The following is a 21,399-nucleotide window of genomic DNA, read 5'->3' on the forward strand; positions in this document are numbered from 1 at the left end:
CTGCGACATTTAGAAACAGGAGCCTGGAGCAGGTACAGATCCCGCAGCAAACAGCTGATGCAGCATGCTGAAACCCAGCCGGGGTCAGGGCAGGGAAGCAGCCCAGCTGTCTCGGACAGCAGCACCAAGCAGCCTGCACCGGCTCCTGCTTGCTAAAAGCAGCCAACGAAAGCTGGAGACCTGTGTTAAATCGCTCTCTGGCACGTTTTGTCCATGCAAAGACAGACACACAGTTCCAGGGTGGTGGGAAAGGCATCCACCATAAGGTCACACAGAAAGTGCCCCCCAAAAAGGTGGTGGCACCCAGACCCTGCACCCACTGGAAAGCCCATCTCAATCCTCGGCTCCTTTCCTCAGGATGGGAACAGACAACCTAAAGTCACCCTTTGGTCACGTTTGGGGCAGTGCCATGCAGTACCACTGAACATGCACACAGAGCAGGGTTAATCCAGCCCAAAATTAAAAGGCAGAACTAGAGATGACAAACTCACAGCCTCCATGGAGAACATGTGCACACATTCGGTGGCAGCCTGGTAAGCGTCTGCCTGGCGGTGTGAGGAGGGTGCGTGCGAGTTGCTGTGGGAACAGTAATTTGGGTTCTTCTGCCTCTGGGTTTCTGGCTCTTTGCCTTTGACGTTGCGTTCGCCTCCCAGTTTTATGCTGAATTTTGTTCCTTCCTTTCATCGTCCTTTCCCTGAGGAAGAAAGCATCCCTGCACTTCCACAAGGCAGAACCAACGCTGGCACAAGAGCTTTGGGTGATCCCACTTAGGGGTGGCAGTGGGGCCAGTGGCACCCCAGGGGGGCTGGATGGGGTACAACACCCACGGGGGCAGAGTGGACCCGGCTCCGAGGAGCAGGATGAGAGAGACGCCGGCCGAGAGACGCCTGTTGCTCCAGGGTCTGCATGGGCCAGGAGACCCAGCTGCAGCAGCAGAGGGTTAGTGGTGGTGGAAATACCATGCTTTTAAACAGCAATAACATAGAAAGGATTTAATAGCATTAAATTACTCTTGTGTACCCCCTCCAGCGTCCCTAGCACCCAGGCATGACAGGGAGCCAGACAAGATGACATGTGCCGTCACCAGCATCCAAACCAAAGAGGTCCTTCCCCTCCTCTGGCCCATGTGGGCTTCGTGCATCCTCATGTCCACCCACTCCACCTGCCACAGCCATGCCTGGGGCAACTGGTGTGGCTCAGTGGGCATCCTGGGAGGATGCTCAGCACATGGTCCCTCCGTTGGCCGTGGTCAGTCCAGGGTCGTGTGGGACATGTGGAGGAGGACCAGGTAGTCCTGGGCAGCTGGAATTAGATGGATGCTCCTGTTTCCAGCACTCAGACCTTCCCCCCATGCTTACCCCAAAAAGAGGAGTGTGTTTGCACTGGGACGAGGGGCAGGACCCATGCCAGCCCCACCACGACCTCTCCCTGTGTCCGCCTGGCCAGCTCCAGCAGCAAGGTGAAGAGTAGGGGATAGAGGGGCTAGATAAATACAGGGCACAGGAGAAAATGTAAAATGGAATAATTTGGAAGAAAGCATTGTCAACAATATAAAAAAAAATCCTTTCTAAGAATCAGCAATTTCCGGTGAAAACCCAATCAATTTCTGAGACCTTTAGTGCTGGAGAACTGAGACCCAGAGACATTGAATGAGTCCCAAATGAAGAGCATGGGAAGAGGAGGAGGAGGGGGAAGGGGGGAAAGACAGCCAGGCTTGGCTCGAGGTGCTCGTGGCCCCCAGTATTTAATCTGTGGCCATGGCACAGGGGCAAGGAGGCTCCCGGCATCCCTCAGCTTCAGCGGGTGGAAGGAGGGAAGCTTAGCCCTTGGGGGTCCTGTGGAGACGGTGCTCAGCCCTCCTGGAGACACGGCGTCCCCGAAAGCACAGCCGCTGCCAACTCGTGAGCTCACTGCTACAAGGGGCCTCTTTGTTCACCGGTGATGGCCGTTCGCCAGGCGGACGGGAGCAATGGTGCCGGATGATTTGCAGGAAGCCGCCAACCCACGAGGGGCAGTGGGGCCAGGGTAGCCGGCACAGAGCCAGGTGCAGGGAGAGGAGAAGGCAGCATTATGGCACATGGGCTAGCGGGAGCCACTCCATTGCGCAGCTGGGGCTCCCCAGTGGGACCCGGCAGCGGCACAGGGAGACCTCGGTGGCAGCAGGTGCCCAGAGGCACAGGGGAAAGAGCATCCTCTGAGGGCCCCCAGAATCCACCCTGCTCCCTGGGTCCCTGCTTGAAATATCGCTGCCCGTGTTGCCCAAGTCCACAGCTGTCCCTGGGACTTCGAAGCTCTCGCCCTTCGCTGTGTCAGCACCCAACACACAGCAGCTTCACAGATAATTCCTGTGAGGCAGAGGACTAGGCTCATCCCTGCTGGCCAGGATGCCTCTGCCCAGGCTCTGCACCCCGCAGGGACGCTCACCACAGCCAGCTTGGGCACGGTGTTCTGGGAGATGCCCGCTTTGGGCAAGGGCTGGCAGCAATGCAGCTGGACACCATGCTCAGCTGACACAGAGCTCACCACAAGGAGTGGGATGTGGTACTGCCAGTCCCTCCTCCCCTCACCACCCCAAACCTGGTGAACAAACTACCAGTGCCGCCAGTACCTGAGGGCATGAGAAATTCACCCAGCAACCAATTGCTCCGGATTTCTGGGGCAGGAATTGTTCTCCTGCTAGCGAAAGACTTCCTGATGTTAACTGGGGCTGCTGGAAATGCTCATTAGTAATAATAGCCACCGCCATAGCAACAATGACAGTAGCATGCTGACAAACCACACATCCCAGGGTGCAACACTGAAGGAAAAACAGTGGTCCTGCACCTGGGGAGGAACAACCCCATGCATCAGTACAGGCTTGGGGTGGACCTGCTGGAGAACAGCTCTGTGGAGAGGGACCTGGGGGTGCTGGTGGATGACAGGTTAACCATGAGCCAGCAGTGTGCCCTGGTTGCCAAGAAGGCCAATGGGATTCTGGGGTGCATCAAGAGGAGTGTGGCCAGCAGGTCGAGGGAGGTTCTCCTTCTCCTCTGCTCTGCCCTAGTGAGGCCCCATCTGCAGTACTGTGTCCAGTTCTGGGCTCCCCACTTCAAGAAAGATGAGGAGCTACTGGAGAGAGTCCAGTGGAGGGCTACGAGGATGGTGAGGGGACTGGAGCATCTCCCCTACGAGGAAAGGCTGAGGGAGCTGGGCTTGTTCAGCCTGGAGAAGAGAAGGCTGAGAGGGGACCTTAGAAATGCTTATAAATATCTGAAGGGTGGGTGTCAGGAGGATGGGGCCAGACTCTTTTCAGTGGTGCCCAGCGACAGGACAAGGGGCAACGGGCACAAACTGAAGCATAGGAAGTTCCGTCTGAACATGAGGAAGAACTTCTTCACTTTGAGGGTGATGGACCACTGGCACAGGCTGCCCAGGGAGGTTGTGGATTCTCCTTCTCTGGAGATATTCAAGACCCGCCTGGACAAGGTCTTGTGCAGCCTGCTGTAGGTGACCCTGCTTTGGCAGGGGGCTTGGACTAGATGACCCACAGAGGTCCCTTCCAGCCCCTACCATTCTGTGATTCTGTGTGGTGGTGGTGCTGGTGGCAGTGGTGGCAGTGATGGTGGTCATGCTGGTGGTGGTGGTGATTGTGGCGGCAAAGATGGTGGTGGTGGCAGTGATGGTGCTGGTGGCACTGTGGTGGCAGTGATGGCGGTTGTGATGGTAGTGGTGCTGGTGGTGCTGGTGACGGCAGTGATGGTGGTGACAGTGCTAGCGGTGGTGTGCTCCACATGTGGGACCCACAGCCCCTGCGCCCACCTCTACCAGGGCTCGGGACAGGGTCCCGCTCTGGGGCTCTGACGCCCGGCAGTACGCCGCAGCCCTCTCCTCCCCTCCCGCTGGCTCTGCGCTCTTCAGCCAGTCCCTGCCACAGGCCACGTGCCGAATCGCCCCACGAAGGCCTGGCGGCAGAGCCTGCCACAAGCCCATCTCCTCTGCCAAACCAACATGGCCTGGCGCCCGTGGGAGCCATGGGCTCTCTGCTGCTTGCCGCAGCCATGGGGCTGCTTGCGTTCAGCCAGCAGGCAAGGAATTCACCAAGCAGGGTTTAGATCCCGTTCTCACTTTTCCTTGACAAGTCTGAGGTGTCCAGTAAAGTGGCAACAATGGCAAAAGGCAGGTGGCCCTCAATTAATGAAGAGATCTGGTGTTTCGGGACAGCAGAAGACAAGCAGGATTTGCGGCAGCAGCAGCAAAAGCGGGCACAGGCAACTCTTAATGAACACCCCAGATCCAGAATTACGATGACCTGTTTCTAGAGCCCCTTGTGCGACAGACGCAGCGGCAGCCTTCCTCCAGGCGGGCCGCAGCAGCACCCCTTCGGGATGGGGCTGTCTCGGAGGGGCGCTGCCCGCACCCCGCCCGCAGCGGGACAGAGTGGGCCGGAGGTGCGGGTCACCATCTCGCATGGGAGCAGGAGACACAGCGGAGAGAGGCGCCGGGGGAAGGCTGGCAGGATGCTGCCGGGACCGGACCCCAGGGGGAGGAGACCCCAGAGGGGACCCCAGCCAGCGAGGGCCCGTGGGCGCGGCCATGTCGCCCGTGGGGAGCGCACGGCAACCCGCACCGCGAAGGGACAGGGCCCGGGCCCGGCCCCAGCCCCGCGTGGGAGGTGCCTCACCGTGGACACGCCCCTTATGCTAATGAGCGCTGAATCACGCTCAGCGGTACGCGGCGGCCGGGTCCGACTGACCCACCCGGGCGGAGGGGAGGGGAGAGCGAGCGGGGAGGGGGGAGCGGAGCGGAGCGGCGCGGCCAAGCCCCGGTGTCGCAATGGAGCGCGGAGGCTGAGGGCGTCCGCTCGCGCTCGGGAGCGAGACCCGCCGTGGGAGCGGGGAGTTGGGCGCGGGGGACGGGGCGGCGTGCCGTCGCCCCCCAGCCGCGCGAGCGTGGTGACGGCCGAAGGCGGGGCGGTGGGCGCGGGTCACGTGACGGGCGGGCCGCTGCCATTTTGTCCTGCGGAGGCAGTATTTAGCGCGCAGCGCCCGGGCCGCCGCGCACTGTCGCCTGGACAGAGCCCAGCGCTGCTGCTGTTCCACCCTCCCTCCTTCTTTCCCTCTCCCGCCCGCGGCCGGCCCCCTCCCTCCCTCCCTCCCTCCCGCAGCCGGCCTCCGCCCCGTCTCCCCCATTCCCTGCTCTTCTCCGCCATTTTGTAGCCGAGCGCTGCCTGCGGAGGACCGGAGCCGCGGCGGAGCCTCCCGCCTCCCTCCACCCTCTCGCGCTCCCGCTCCCAGCGGCGCCCCGGCCCGCGCAGCCATGTCGTCCAGCACCAGCCCCGAGTACGCCTCCTTCTTCGCCGTGATGGGCGCCTCGGCCGCCATGGTCTTCAGCGGTGAGCACCCGTCCCGCTGCCCAGGGGGGTCGGGGCTGCGGGGGCAGTGAGGGGGAGGCGGTCTGACTCGCCGCCATAGCGCCGGGGAGGGGGGGGGCGGGCACCCCTTTCCCCGTCCTCCCCGCCCTTAGCGGGATCCCCAGTGGTGAGCCCGGTGCCCGGCCGGACGGGGCGTCCTCCCGGCCTGGCCGCGGGGGCGGCTCCGGGCCCGGGGATGGCGCCCCCCCCCCCGGCCCCCCCCCAGCTCCATCCGGGCTACCGGGGCGCGGCGGAGGGGGTCCGAGCGGGTGACGTCACCGCGGAACGTGCCGCCGCCGGCGGAGCCCCCGCTCCACGTGACTGCGGCGGCGCTGGCGGCCCCGCGGGGGCGGCCGAGCCTCGCCGCGGGGAGCCCCTTCCCCTCCCCTTCCCGCCGGGCCGCCTGGCGCTGCGGGGGTCTGCCCGGCCGGAGGCCCGCTGTCACCGCGGGCCCTCGGCCCGGCCCCGCGCCTCGGCCTGTGCTGTGGGCGGCTCCTGCGCCTGCCGCCGCGCCTGGCTTCCCCCCGGGGCTCCGGCCGTGCGGCCCGGGGCAGACTGCCACAGAAGTCGGCATGTGCGGGCTCTCCCGGCGGGGAGGGTCGGCCTGGGGCTGGGCGCTGCTCCCGCTGTAAATGGGACAGAGCTGCCTATTTAAAACGTTCTTCGGATGATGGAAGACCGGTTTTTAATGGGATTGAAACGTAAATATGAAAGCGTTTTAGGAGTGAAGTGAGCTTTAAAGATGTCAGTGACATTAAAAGGAGGTGTTGGGCTGCTGACCTTCCCTGTAAAGTGGGAGGTGTGTGAAATACTGTAAGAGGGAAGCTCTTCTCCAGTGGCCATCCATCTGCATCTGAAGGCATTGAGCTTCAGTGTGGAATAAACTGGGTCATTCTGCGGTATGCTCTGCTTAGTGAAGAATGCTTATGTAGAGACCCACAAATGCTGTTTTACGCTAGAAAGACCATCACATGATGCCTTGTCTGTCTTGGTGCATGAGTAAACCTTCTGCAGCAAATGACTGAGCTTTGCCTGTTCTCTGGTAGGTGCAGGCCTGCTGTTTTGCTTGTGATGTAACATGGGGAAGGCTTTGGCTGTTTTTTTTCCAAATGCTAGTGTTATGGTAATTACGAGTAAGAGAACTAGACATCAGTCTGATTTTTCTCTTCTGAAAGCTTAGCCAGTGTCTCCGCATGCATGAGCATACAGACACTTGTCTCTGTCTGCCACGTAATCTGGCTCCCAGTTGAAGAATCAAAACACTCAGGTATTGAATTGGCTGTTGCTTGAGTTGCGTATAGCTGTTTGTGTGCTTGGAGTCTCATTATATTACAGTAGCCTCTGAGATGGTAGCTGGGTCTGCAAAGCAAACTTGTGCAAGCTGTACTTGATTAGTGTGGTTGATTAAACTGTGTAAATAGCTTTAAGTGAATAGTGGATTAAAGCTAGTGTTTGAGGAGAGGCTGTCTAGCCATGATGGTGTTGGCATCTTTGACTGAATTCACTCTAGCTGTGTTATGGCTTTAATCTTGGCAAAAAAAAAAAAAAGCCTGACTGGCTGTGTTTAGTCTTTCTCAGTTTGTACCCAGAGGTAGGATGCAGATGTCCTGTGCTGAGGGCAATTAGTGGACTGCAACCTTGGAGTGGAAACATTGTACTTGCACTTGACAGGTAAGGACTTTACTGAGAAGAGTATGGCTGCAATGCTGTAGGAGCCAATGCTGGGACTAGTGACCTACCTGCCTCTTGGCTAATGAAGATGATGGAGGAATAGACTAAGATCTAGTTACCTGTTGGAAAAAACAGTCAGCAGATGACTGCCTCTTGCAAAATAGCAATGATTAAGGTCCTAAATACTGAGAGCTTCCTTCCTGAGGAAGGAGTTACTGGATTCCTCTTGCAGAATTGAACTTGGAAGCAAAAGCACATGGTTGTATGGCCTTGTAGCTGCTAGTTTTGTGATATGCAAGCTTGCTTCATGGAGACATCAGTGAGGGATGCAAACTTGAGTCAGCATTTTGATAGGAATTCAAAGTGGTGCTTGGCATGTTTGAACTGAAACAAAGCGTTTTCCAGAAGATGAGGGTTTGATAGCCTGGTACTATAGGATTTTAAGTTAAAGGGGAAGGTATGAGCTTGGTAATTCACAGTGAGTGCTTAAGCTGTATTGATGGTGGTTTGGTAGCTATCAGGTCACTGCTGGTACATGACTAGTCCTTGATGCAGAATCTGTGTCAGATGGTTCTAATAGCAGCAGATCTGAGCCATGAAGTTAGTCTCTTGCTAGGACCTAAGTGTGTCTAGTGGATTTAGTCACTGGAACAACAGGTTATAGATACTGCTGATGCAAAAGTGTTTCTTGGTTATGAACATTACTGAACTGCTTGTTTAGTGAAGTAACTTGGATTTTTAAGGCAATATGGCAGAATGTCAGTATAGGATAAACTAAAATTTGCAGTGTCATGTGGCTTTCCTAATAGGGATGTGACACTACAGTATGTTCTGGTGTTAACTGAACATCAGTTGTTAAACAAATCCACTGTGATTTAGAAGTAAGACGCTAAGTCTGTCAGGGCAAGCGGTGTAAAGCTGTCTGAAATTGTCCTGGATCAGTGTTAATTTGTGCAGCGATCATGTCTGATTCATGCTGTATCTAATGATCAGATTCTTGTGGAGCTTGTAGTTGAGACCTGTTTCTAGTAAACATGTTCAGGTTCTATACTGTCCAGGATAGTTTGATGTGAAAACAAGTGACTTCATGCAGTACTGTTTGATGTTTGAACATTAACTGCTGATGGTGGATAGATAGCAGAGCTTGTTCTGGTCAGCTAGTACTGATGGCGGCTAGAAAGACTGAAGCAGGCTGCTGTGACCTTGGCTGTCTTCGAGTCTGCATAATCATTTGCTGATTACAACTTGTTCTGATAGCTGAAGTTCCTTTATTTCCCATGTGTAAAACATGTGGCTGGCTCACTGTCAGGTGCTGTTGAGTGATCAAATTATTGCAGCTTTTCCATGTGACTTTAGCATGCCAAAATGGAAAAGCATGGTATTGGGCGAAGCTGTCTGATTCTGTGCCTGCTGATGCTCTATGTATAAAAGCGTGATGTCTCAGGTGCACCCCAGTGTGGCCTCCGGAATGTGGTAAGGAGTTTTACTTAAACCTGCACTCTGGACAAGCATTCAGTGCCTTCAGTACTGCTTCGCTATCAAGCATTTGGAAGACTGCTAATGAAGACAACGCTAGCCAGCAGTGTTAAGGTTATTCTGGTGTCTTACTTCTATTTTGTTAGTTCTGCGGCAATGAGTACTTTATATTTTAAACTAGTGCTGCAGATATTGTAGCAGTTGCTTGGCTGTTAAGGGACCTCCATGGTGAAATTGCTGGCTCAGAAAATCTAGCTTGATGCAGCTGACGGCCCTGTACAGTCTGATGCTAGAAGGCATTGTGACTATAAACAACTTTCAGTCTTGAAGGCACATTGCACCTGTGCTTCCTGAAATACTGTCTCTTGAGGGGTGGGGAGGTAGTGAAGAAGGCTGCTTGCTTCTCAGTAAAGAGCTGTAGACCTCATCCTAAGAGGAGCTTGCAGACTCCTTAGCTGTGGCTTTCAGGTCAAAATGAAATGGCAGAACAGAGTGCAGCTCAATGTAGTCTTCTGTTCCAAATTTAGGTGTTGTAGTATGGGCAGGAAAACTCAGTGGGTCAGATGTTTGAGCTACCAGACTGTCTACAGTAGAGAGACTAGCTTAACCATTCATCCTTAACAACAGGTAAATTAAGGGACTATTAAGACATAAGTGTCATAATACAGATAGGCAGTGTTTCTACAGCTCAGTTAAATTAGGGGAAGACATCTCAACAAGCGCATCATTTCCACTCGGTAAAATGCTACTCTTAAGATCATCTGAATACCAGATCAAGCATCAGGGTAAACCATTGGCTCTACAAAACTTGGTTCAAGCAGATAAGCTGCTGCTTGTACAGTGGTTTCCAAGTGTACCTGATGGGACTCCTGCCTCACCCTGAAGTCACTGCAGGCTAGAAAGCCTGCAGGTACTTCCCCTCTGATGGGAACATTTGGAGCAGCAGTGGAGGTGTGTAATGCAAGCTGCCTCAGGACCTCTCAGCTTCCTTTTTTCCCTTTCTAAAACTAGTCTCTCTCTGGAGCCTGACTGACTTCCAGGAGTGGTTGCAAGCTTGAAAATTTCTCCAGCCTCATCAGGCTGTTTGATGCTTGAAACAATGGTTTCACAGAAGTGCATGCTTCTGCCTGCTTGCTGTCCTTGGCAAACAGTGAGGCATAACTTGCTGAGCTTGCTTCCTTGTGAGCTTCAAGTCAGGCTGGTCTGGCCACAGGAGTGTCTGCTGGATGCAGTCAGATGGCCTCAGCTTTCTCATGCTTCTGAAATGAGACAGCTTTGCTGTGGGTGCCTGCTGGCATACATGGTGTGAGCTGCTGTTAGACCAACTAGATGAAAGGGGCTCCTGCTAGCTGGTGTAACAAACTACTCTGCCATTCTGTACCTGGAGTATGGTGATCCACCCAGTCTGTGACATGGGTCATCTGTAGGGTTACGGGGGAGCTTTATAATGATGTAGAAAGGTAAGTAAGAAGTGACTGGACTTTCCTGCTTGCATACGAGCAAGCCTGTATGCTGTGGTGTAAAGTGTCAGCCCTACCATACTTCCAAAGAAAAATGGGCTTTGTGTGCTGTCAGACAATCCAGAGTACCAAGTGCAGCAGTCTCAGCTGCTTGGATGGTTGACTGGTAACTCCTTTTTTCTTTGGACTGCTGCTATTGCAGCAGCTTCTTGAGGAGCTGGTAGACTCAAGTTCTCAAATTGACTGAACAAGGGTAAATGGCCTGCCAGCCTTGCAGGTTGTTTTTATAATGCTATAAACTGATAGTGCTAGGCTTGTTTGACATTCCCATGCCCCCTTATATGTTAGGGAAGAACAAAAAGCATGCTGTTTGTAATCCTGTAACAGGTGACTCACTAAAGATTTGCAAAGTCTACAAGTTCCTGTAGTGCACCTTACCTGTTGACCCCTCCAGTTATCACTGGGGGACTGGCTATAGTCAGTCTTCAGTCAGTGTGGTCTGAATTTGCATAGGCTACAGATACAGTTCCACTGATGTGGCTGTCTCTTCTGTGGAGACGCAACTGGGTGTAGCAACAGGGTTTTTCCGAGGCAGGCATGGAGTATCCATTACTGTAATCTGAGGTGGAGCTGCATTTGTGTTAAATGTGGTGGTGTGGGAGGGGCCTTAGTACCAGTGGGAAGAAGCCTCTTTCTTTGAAAATGCCCAGGTTCCTGGTATGGCAAAGCAAGGACTGTACTTGACAACTTTTCAGCCTGTTCAAGGATGAGCAGCATTGAGGTGAATTGATGCCTGCTGTCTGGTTCAAGGGAAGCCTGCCTACTGCAGAGGGTGGCCTGTTTGGTAATGGATTAATTATAAAAGACTCCTGATGTACGCACTCATCAAAAATGGTGTTTCAGACTTTCTATATTAGTAACCCATGATATCTTAATTGAAAGTTTGACTTGTGTTACTGGCTCACTTCCTAATGCAGGGAAATGCTGCCTATTAGTGCTCTGGAAATCTTTCACACATTGCAGTGTGAAAACCTGCTTCCCCATGGTGGGACACAGGAGGAATCACTGGCTCTGAATGGACCAAATGCTGCCAGATTGTGTGTGGCTGGGTCTGAACCTCTGTGTTCTTAGGTTAAGCATGTCTGAATGTGTTGCAGCTGCTGAAACAGCATTGATGCAAATGGTTCCCTGGCTTGAGGTCACTGTCCATGGGTACATAGCTGTCTTGGGAGCTTTGCAGAACTGATGCAAGGCTTTTGGTAACAGCCTCTTTCTATATTGAGGAAGTGTTGCATGAGGTGGCTTGCAGCTAACTTAGCTGCGAGATTAACATTCTCTGTGCATGACCTGACGGAGCACTGTAACTATAGCTACAAAAGATTGGTCCTAATACTTGGACTAGCACTTGAGCTAAACCACAGGCTGCTTGAGTACTGACAATGAGTATTGGAGGCAAAGCTCTGCTGAAAGTCCTGGCAGTGGCAAGACTACAGGTAGTCTTCAGTCTTTACTGAAATTATAGCCTATATGGCAAGTTACTTTTTAGTTCATACTTCATCTTGGAGCTGCATGGCTATATTACCTCTGCTACCACTTTTGACTAATAGAAAGTAACAGCTATGGTGAGGTGCCAGGCCACCTATCCTCAGCCCTGTGGGAATGCATTTTGCCCCCAGGAGTGATACGAAATTAACTAGCTTGTGAGTTCAAGCAGTTACTCTTCAGAAGTATTTAAAAATCAAGTTAACCTTTGAAACATGCTTACTGGAGTAGGTGGTCTTGAATGATGTGTAAAGCAACTTCTCTGTATTGTAACACTGAAATTATAAATGGCACAGTTCCTAGTTATGGTCCAGAATGGCTTCCTTATGTGATAAAGCTAGGTAGGTGAAGTACTGCTTCTCTGGCTGCCAGGTAAATGTTTGGATAGCTCTGTGTGCTTTAAAGGTAGTGTTGCAGCTGAACTAGCCTGTGTGTTAGAGGTGATGGAGCTGTATGATCTGAAGCAAATACATGGAGTCTTGGTGTGCAGCAGTCGTATAGCTCTTGTTCCATTTTGACTGTCTTCCACAGTTCTCTTCAAATCCTATTTGCTGAGAAGATTTTTGGAAAAAAAAGTCCTTCCAACTCATCAGGAGTATTTAAGTGTAGTATATGTGCTTCAAATGTTTGCAGCTGCCAAGAGGTACAGGTGAAGATGTGCAGGAGGATTGACATAAATGCCCTGTAGCCCATAAATGAACAGCTGTGTTATTAGATGGCTGTGTTGTGGTGGGAAGTGGGTATTGTCTTTGCCACCCAGGCTATAATATTGGAGTATTGGCAAAGGTGCAAGGAGAGCTTCTCAGGCCAGTGAAAAGCAGTAAGATAAGCTGCCTTGTAAGATACTGGAGGTGCAGGTACTCTGGTGTAAGCCTGTTGGGTGGGACGCTGATGAAGACTTCCCTGTCCCTCTGAAGCTGTATGTGTAGCACCTGTGACTGTCCACCAGTAGGAGTGGAATAGATCTGCAGTGCCATCTAAAACTGTAATGTGAAAACTATCTGCTACAGACTACGTGTAGACTTTATTTGTTAATGTGTCCAGACCAAGTTCAAGCCATAAGCTCTTGCCTGTTCCCTAAAATTGGGATTTAACACTGGGAATTGACAAACTTGTGCTGATCTGCCCCTCCCCAAAAGCTTAAGCAGGCTGGCTTTCTGTAAGTGAGGTTACAAAATCGGCCTCTGTAATCCATCACTGCATTAATTGCAACACCTTTGAGTAACTTCAGGCTTGGAGGAAGTAATGACTGATCTAATTTTAAATAGTGAACTTCTCTCATGAGCCTCTGTTTCTGGAGAGGTTTATAAAAATTCCAGACAAGAGAAGTGGTTTCTTGCTAAATGCTATCGCCAGTCTAGATAGCCTGAATCACTTCCAGTCCTTGGAGTATGCTTCATTCAACAGAAAAGGTTCCTAATTCAAGTTAGTGAATTCTTTCTAGACTTCCTAGGAGCTAACTGTTAAGCAGTACCATTGCTGGTACTGCTAGTGAAGTCTGTGCTAGTTTCCAGGCTCAGCTTACATTTGCTGGTAAAACCTGTCTTCTGCTCTTGGCTCAGGCTTCCTTCTAAGCTGCATTCTAGTTCTGAATTGCACTGAACAGCCCACTAGATCTGGCTCGGTGATAATCAAGGTTCAAGATCTTTGCTAGTACAGAACCAATTTGTAGTTGATAATAAAGCTTTCCCTTGAAGTTTTTGTAATTAAAACTGAACTTCCTTCTGATAGTGAGTCTTGTATTAGTGCAGCAGTGCTACCTTTATTAATCTTCTGTAGTTACTTGGTGTGAAGCCAGGAGAATTACTGCCCAGTTCTTGACTGCTCAGAGATAGGCTTTATGTAAATGCTGAATGAGAAGCAGGAAAGCAAATCTCCTAAACCTGATTAATACATCCCTGCAGCTGTTTTGAGCAAGGTGCACCATCTCACACTTGGATGCTGGTGTAAGGCAACTACAGATCTTTGTGGAACAAGCAGCTCCCTTGTAGAAACCTTAGTTTTAGGTGGAGCAAACTCGAGTAGTAAGTCTCTGAACAGTACAAAGATTTTAAATCCCTATGGTTTTAATACTCTCCAGTAGCCTTTTAGAGCAGGCAAAAGCATTGTCATGCTAAATAGGGATGTAACCTTTGAATATCAGTTTGATGGTGTCTCAGGAGGAGACTGCCTAGCATTCCACATACCTTGCAGTGCTGCTTTGAGGACTTAGTCCTGAATGGTGCCGACCTGCAGATAGTCTCTTGGGTGATGGTGAGTGCCGTCCAGAGTACTTCAAGTTACAAGTTCAGAGTATTCTAGAGCAAGGTTGGAAGGAAAGGGGTCTTTCCATGTACTTCAGAATCAAAGATGTATTTGTGGAAGCTTTTGTGAGACTATTACAGAGTTTTCAAGGCAGAAGTTACTTTTTGGAGTAGTGCTTTGACACTCTTGTAGCAGTTCTCAGTTGGCGGTGATAACCCATGTGCTGCTTTGGAAACCAAGCTTTGGATTTCTGTGTTGGTGTCTGCATACTCAAGTGTTCACACAGGTGGTCAGTGAACCTTAGGGTTAAGGTGGTTGTGGTCCTCTAACCTGGAAGCCATACTCTTTGTGGTTCCAGTGGTTGTATTGACAAGTGTTTGGACCTGAATCCTTCACAAGTGAGGCCATTGATGCATGAAGAGGGTGTCCTTTCCTCAAGGAATGGAGTGCAGCAATAATATGCAAGTGTGTTGCTATCTCAGTATGTGTCTGATGAAACTGAAATGGCATGTTTAACCCCAGGCCAAAGCATAGGCAGATATGTTTTGTGGAAGAGGCCCCATGAAGGTGATTTGTTAACGTTGGGTGTGTCTGAGAACTCAGCCTAAGTGGCTCAAAGCTCAGCGACTGTAAAACCTTGCTTTTGGCTGGGTGGTGTCCTGCTACAGTAGAAACACATGCTTTGTTGTTTCCTCAGCAGTTCAGCTGAGTAGAGCCTTTCGGTGTTGGCTCCAAGGGCACAAAGTCTGAAGTAATGACTTATGATTTGGACCTTGGGTTTTGGTTCCTAAACAGAATGAATGTCCACTAGGGAGTATACATGGCTATGAAGCTGGCTTAGACAGGGTATTCTGTGATCAGTACTGTTTGAACAGCACCTTTGTGTTGATCTAGCTTTGGTCTAGGACTCTGGATGGGTCAGTTCCTCATCCCTTAAGGGAATATTCTGGGCTGACAAACCAAGTAGTCAAGTGACTGTTAGTTTTTCACAGTTCTTACTTGTGCTGGCTCAGCTGTTCTAATACTGCAGCCTTGTGAAGGAGATGGTATTTGAGGATGTCTAATGCATTTTTTTTTCTCTCTTCCAGCTTTGGGAGCTGCATATGGAACAGCAAAGAGTGGCACGGGTATTGCAGCCATGTCTGTCATGAGGCCTGAGCTCATCATGAAGTCAATCATCCCTGTTGTCATGGCGGGTATTATAGCTATCTATGGCCTCGTAGTGGCAGTCCTCATTGCCAATGCCCTGTCACCTAGTATCACGTTATTCAAGTAAGTCGCTTCATCTGTCAGCTTTCAGTTTGTCCTGTCACTGTTTTGCTGCTGAATTGGGTGGGTTTTGCTTAAGACCCCAGGAAGAACTGTCAATGCTAAATGCTCCTAACTTGGGTTTAGCAGTATGGACTGGATTTCAGCTGTCCTACCTGATTCGTTAGCCTCAGTAGTACTGCCTGATTATTTTGCTGCCTGAGCTACTAGACCAGACATTCCACTGCTGGAGACAATGCAGTGGTTTATGGCTTGAAAGAAACTGTGTATAGGCAGTAGTGGGATAGGAGGCTAAGCTTGTCTCACAGTGCCAAATTCTAGACCTAGAATATACCAGTCTTTCCAGGACTGTCTAAATAGTTCTCTGTTGTCTGGCAGATGCAAGTGAATAATTAATACTGCTTACTGCTTTTTGTGCTGGTGAATCAATCCTCATGCTATACATTGGGCCTCTACACCAGCTACAGTGTGAAACTTAATCTGCTGTTGGCTTTTGAGAATAGCTGGAACTGGCTTGATGGAGACATCTCGGAATAAATGATGCTTCTGAGATCTAACAGTAGATATCTATGTTACTGTGTAAGCTATAGCTGATGAGCAGTGTGGTTGGCCTAATAAGCCATGATCTAGGAAACAGCAGGTACAAATGCTCCTTTGCAGTTACCAGGTGGCCAGATACTGATAGGGACTGCTCCTCAAGTACCCCTGCCTGGAAAACACGACCATTCCTGTCCAACTTATGCAGTCCAAGGGACCTGGTAATCACCTGGATGTGCTATGGCTATGTAATAAGGCTGCTAAAGGTGGGAGACAAAAGTAGCCATTAACAGGCTGCACAACACTGGAGGACAGGCATTGCTGCAAGTGCTAGCCCTCATGGCTGGAGTAAGTACAGCTCTGATAGCATGCTAAGCCTGCAGCTGACTGAAATGGCTACAGACGAGCGGGGTGACCATGTGAACTCACAGGCCCAGGAGCTTAGCTTAGTGTGTGAGCCATACCTGAGTATCAGCTAAAGATCCAGCATAGCTGCCCACAGAGCTAGGAGTCTCTGGAAGAATCTGCTTTGAGACATACTGTGCTTGCTTAAAGAGTATAGAAGCTCTTTCTGCAGGAAAGAGGTTTTGTTTAAATGTTAATTCTTATTTCCTTTGGGGAGTGCAAAAAAAGGCTATGCTGAAGTTGAAGGGTTGGGTGTCCCCTTGCTTGCCACTGAAACTCTTTTAATTTCTGTCCTACAGGAGTTTTCTTCAGCTGGGTGCTGGCTTGAGTGTGGGCCTCAGTGGTCTGGCTGCTGGCTTTGCCATTGGCATTGTGGGTGATGCAGGTGTACGGGGAACAGCACAACAGCCCAGGTTATTTGTGGGCATGATCCTGATTTTGATCTTCGCTGAAGTCTTGGGTCTCTATGGCCTCATTGTTGCCCTTATCCTCTCCACAAAGTAAACATTGCGGTATGATGTAAAGAGATGTAACAAATCCACATTTAAAAAAAAAGCTCCAGAATGAAAATGGTCTCTCCAATGTGTACAGTTGTCCCAATTTGGTAGTTGATCTCTTGTAAATGCGCAATGTATGTTAGTGACTTGTCTGTCCTGTGTGTACTTCAATATTAAATTGGATGGGCTGCTCCAAGCCTGCTACATGGCGTGGGGTGGCCTGTGTGCAATTTTCCACCCATTGCTGTTAGTACTTTATGTATAAATATGAACTAGAAATGTAATTTTTTCTCTTCACTGGATGTTTATTTATAAAAGACTTGACATGTTCATACATCTATGGAGCAAGGATTTTCAATTTCCCATGCTATATATATTAATCTTATATATAGGTAGATTACACTGTGGGGTCAATTGTAAGTGCAGAGAATTCCTTGGATGTTACTTTGATTCTAAAGGTTGCTGTAGTGTCCTGGTATTGGAGTATGAGAATTCTGTGTTTTATTACAGCAATTGTCCGAAACACTCCCGTGTTTCAGTAGTAACCGCGTATGCTCCGGCATCAGAGTTGTGCACCCACTGTTGGGTTACAAACTTAAACCATGTTTCCAAATAAAATTTCCTCACTACATTGCTGTAATGAGTCCTTTGCCTCTGATTTCATGCTTTTGCTGCTCCTTTAGTAAGAGGAGGGGTGCCTTTAGGGAGAGGCAGGTTCTTGAAGTGACTGAGCACCATGCAGAAGTGATGCTGTCATCACTGCCAAACCATTCCTTTTTTCTCCTGGGCAAGTAGCAATGCTGTTTCCAGCTGGTGCCTGTGGGCAGTACTCATGGTAAGCAGGAATGCAGGGCTGTTGTACTGCTGTGCTTTCCCTGATCAAGCAGCACATCTTTGCTCTGGCACATGGTAATGCTGTGTAATAGGCTGTGCAGCATGTCCTGTGCAGAGAAGTTCTGGGAGCAAGGGTGCAGGCTTCAAGTGACAAGGAATAGGAGCTGCTGAAGAGCTTTAAGGCAGCTTGTCCTTGTGATGGCTTTGCAGAAACTTAGCTGGTTGGAAAGCTGCACTGTTAGCAGCAATTGCCTCTAAAGTACCTGAACAATAGTCTCATCAACAAAATGGGTTTGTTCAAGCACTCATATTTTTAATTTGTAGATCAGGAGCATTTGAGCTGAGAAGTTCTGCTTTTGCATTAGTGTTGTAGCAACCTTCTCTTGTCCTGAGGATTTATTAATGTTGCAAAGCAACACTGAAGCTCATATGGGAAATAGATGTTGGACCCTTACAAATACAGAGCTTGTTCTAAATTGCCTTTGGGAACTGTTACCTTAATCTTAGTTATAGTTTGGAGAACAGGTCAAGCTTTACCATTTTCAAGCCAAAATGTTAGTATTACTGAGATACCTAGTACTAGTAATGGCTTTGTGATCAAACTAAGCTGAGGAACCTGGAGTGATCTGCCAGCCTCTTCTGTCAGCCTGGTTGGAAATGGAGAGGCAGTGGTGTACGTGTATTTCATGTATGTTGAGTATGCCTGTGCAGTGAAAAGTCTGTAAGTACCACGAAGAGCTACGGCCACAGCATGAGGAATTCACTGAAACTATGTGTGGAGCTTCTAACCTGGCAGGAGCATTCACCAGGCCCGGTGGCACTAATGCATCTTCTGGGTAGCTGGTCTCTGAACTGAGGACCATTCAGGAGACTGAAGCTATGAGCCAGTCATTCTGCTGGTATGGATTTTCACAAACTTCTGAAGGTGAAATCTTAATTGATGACCATCAACAGTTATTGACAAATTGGTTTATTCTGTTTGCTATAAAGCTGATCTGTCTGAATTAATTTAACAGGCTATCAGCTGCTTGGCTTTGGGTTGGGATGTACTAGTGGTTCTGTGTTTTGGCAGGACTTTCCTTTATGGCAGACTGAGCAGTGATGGTGCTTGGAGTGTATAGAGGCCTAAGCTGATCTAGTGAAAATCCTGGATGTCTGCTGAAGCATTGCCTGGGGTAAGGGAAAATTTACTAATCTGAATTGTGTTGATCATTCTTTTCTTCAGTAAAACTAGTAGTCTCTAAAATTATGAATTAGACTTTATCTAGGGGTCATAAACATTTGTGGAAACAATAGCATAATTCTCAGCACTGATTGCAATGAGCGTCTCCCCAGTACTTATGTGCAGTCTGATAGAGCTTGCAGCTGGGAGGGGGTGAATTGCAAATACAGGCTCTCTGGAAACCATGCCATACATGTCTTGCAGTGCTGGTGAGAGGAATTGGATTTTGCACGTGTAGCAGGACAGGAGAAGGTCCTGGCTGGGGCTGCAAATATGTTTAAGATCTGGTTTTACATTCTTTACAGGGAACCTGCTTCCAGCCTTGTTTTTTGCCAATTTACAAGAGTGTGAGCAAACAGCATGTAAGAGAGCAAATAAATGCTGGTGGTAGTGCTCATCTCTAAGAAATAAACAATTTAAAGGCAGCAGTCTATAGGAACTCTTAAGATCCTTTTGTAGCTTGATGACAACTTGCAGAAGGCAGTTACTAGGCTCAGGGTGGTGATGGATAATTACATAACCAAATGCAAAATCCAATCAACAGCATTTTGGTTCATGCCTTGGAACATCGAGCCTTTCTCATTAATATATAAACCCATGCAAGTCAGGAGAACAGAGCATAAAACAAAAGCTGGGGTTAGCGTAGATGGGGAGGATTGCTTTGTGCTGAGAGCCTGCAAATATGCTGGGAATAAAATTAACACTGAGCGTGTTGTCTCTGCCAAGCGTTTTCTGACAGCAATGCTCTAGATCCTCATTGATGACTCCCAGGTGAAAACTCATGTTTCAAGTCCTTCACTGATGCTATTGCATCAGCAAATTTCTCAAGTGATTCAGGGCATTAAGGAAATTATGGACCTTTTGGTCCCTTTCCTTCATCTGCTGACAGTGGCATGCTAGGTCAGAGTGCAGTCCTATCTGGCAGGGATTGACTTTGGTTTTGAAGAGGCAGACAGGCAGCCTCAGTGTGAAAAGACAGGCTCAGAGTGCCTGATTAAAAGAGGTGGCGTCTGCTGGCACATAAATAGTCCCCTGTAATGTGGCAGATTGCGTGCCTGGGAGCGGGCACTGCAGAGTGAGTCAGCCCTGCAGAGAGAGAACAGAGCAGGGTGGCTCTGCTGCAGCAGCAGAGGGTAAATGTCTATTAACAATTGGTTCAGGCTAGGTGAGGTTAAGGGATGCCTGCTGCCAGGTGCTGCCTGCATGGACAATGCCTTCGTAGAGCTTGCTGACCTTTCTCTTTTTTAACTCTTTCATACTGTCTTTTTTCTCAAAGGCTGCAGATTAAGTGATCTGTTGGAGAAGCATTTTTTAGTAGGCGGCTTTTATCTGTGATTGCTCAGGGATTGTCTTTCCTTGGGAGACCTGGTTTACAGAGAAGCATAGTAATCTGGAAAAGTAAATAAGCTTTGGGGAAATAAAAACCTCGTTAAGAAAAAACAATCCCGGAAACTAAGCCACTGTTTTCAACTACAGGGTAACAGCAAATCTAATGATAGAAACTCTCGGTAAACCTTGTTTCCTTCACAGTCTAACTGTGGGGATACTGATTTTATGGCGTTTTGCTGTTTCTATCCAGCCTTACTGTGCAAACCATCACTGTTCCTCTGGTGAGAATTACCTCGGTCTCTGACACACGGGACCTTCCACCTGTGCTCTTAGTGTATCTCTTTCTGCTCTGTGGGTATTAACCATCTTTTTCTCTCAATATAGTTAAATTAACCCCAGAGTAGGTCTTCCCAGTGCCACTTACCCTGGAGTGAGAATTTTCTGTTTCAGGGTCAAAGGATTGTGTCCCAAAAAGCTTCTCCATTTTTGTTCCTGTTATTCACTAATGAATGCTGTTCCTTTTCTCTGCAAGCCATGCTTCATTTTGCTCCTGAAACGGTCACAGCTTAGCAACTCCTATCACTGAGTTTCTGTTGAGCTAGTTCCTGTATTACAGCAGCAAAGGACACAGAAAAAAATCCTCCCTCAACCTTACCTGTGTAAGGCCTGAAGCTTTCCTAGGGGCCAGACTGCAGGGTCCCAAGTGCCACCCACAAGGTATTTGCAGGCAGACCACTGACAGTTCTCACTGACCTGTGAGAGTACGCGTTGGGTAGCAGGAGGGCAGGACAAGGTTCCTGGAGAATCAGTGGCTCGTGTTTGCCATCTTCCTTTTGCTGAGAGGATGAGATGCACTCATGACAGGCTCAAGGCCTGGTCCTTCTGGATTTACTGGTGGCTATTTCAGTCACTTTTTTGGCACTTGGAACTGTCCTGGCCTTGGTATTACATCTGTCCCTTCCTCCTTTGCCTTTAGGAGAGGGTAAAGGGGTGACCTCAGGTGGCAGAAAGCAATGATGACCACTTAGACATAATGGCTTTGTCTTCCGGAGGTAGGCTGAGGACTAATCGTAGGAAATCAGGTATATTCCCAAGATTGGCAGCGTGTTCTCAAGTCATAGATGTAAGCAGCCTCCCTGGCTCCTGTGTGCATTAGGACAATTTCTTGGACCTCTTTGTGAATGCATGTGAAAAATTAGAAGCCAAGGCTGCATCTCCACAAGCACTTCATTTGGCAGCAGTGCTAGCCCAAGCCCTCCCTCTGGACACTTAGACCTGCTTTCACACCTGTAGCACACGCTCCCCTGTTCCTCCCATGTGCGCTGGTACAACTTCTCATGCTGCCAGGCAGTGAATCTAATTTGGGAATTGAGCCAGGTTAAAAATAACTCAACCTGAAGAAAAAAGCATTTGCTAAAGAAAATCCAAGTGAAACTACAGCTCATGATTCCCCTGCCCATTACTGGGGCAGTACAGAGAAAGAACATACAATTATTAGAGGAGTGTTCAATTATTGGTGATGCA

General features: G+C 49.5%; 1 protein-coding gene across 1 annotated transcript; it reads left to right on the forward strand.

The window, feature by feature from the left end:
• The first annotated feature begins 4,977 nt into the window (after window positions 1-4,977).
• Window positions 4,978-17,130, forward strand: ATP6V0C (ATPase H+ transporting V0 subunit c). Its single transcript, XM_075436849.1, has 3 exons — window positions 4,978-5,371; window positions 14,871-15,054; window positions 16,293-17,130. Exons 1-3 carry the CDS (start codon window positions 5,296-5,298, stop codon window positions 16,495-16,497), a joined length of 465 nt encoding a protein of 154 aa, XP_075292964.1. The 5' UTR covers window positions 4,978-5,295; the 3' UTR covers window positions 16,498-17,130.
• Window positions 17,131-21,399: the final 4,269 nt, after the last annotated feature.

This window comes from Opisthocomus hoazin, chromosome 15 (assembly GCF_030867145.1).
Source record: "Opisthocomus hoazin isolate bOpiHoa1 chromosome 15, bOpiHoa1.hap1, whole genome shotgun sequence".
Classification (NCBI taxonomy): Eukaryota; Metazoa; Chordata; class Aves; order Opisthocomiformes; family Opisthocomidae; genus Opisthocomus; species Opisthocomus hoazin.

What these genes read in the sequence shown, in the direction of transcription:
- ATP6V0C (XM_075436849.1), top strand. Translation starts at nt 5,296, where the DNA reads ATGTCGTCCAGCACCAGCCCCGAGTACGCCTCCTTCTTCGCCGTGATG. An exon ending in GGCCGCCATGGTCTTCAGCG is followed by an intron (nt 5,372 to 14,870) that starts GTGAGCACCCGT and finishes TCTCTCTTCCAG; the next exon opens with CTTTGGGAGCTGCATATGGA. An exon ending in CCTAGTATCACGTTATTCAA is followed by an intron (nt 15,055 to 16,292) that starts GTAAGTCGCTTC and finishes TCTGTCCTACAG; the next exon opens with GAGTTTTCTTCAGCTGGGTG.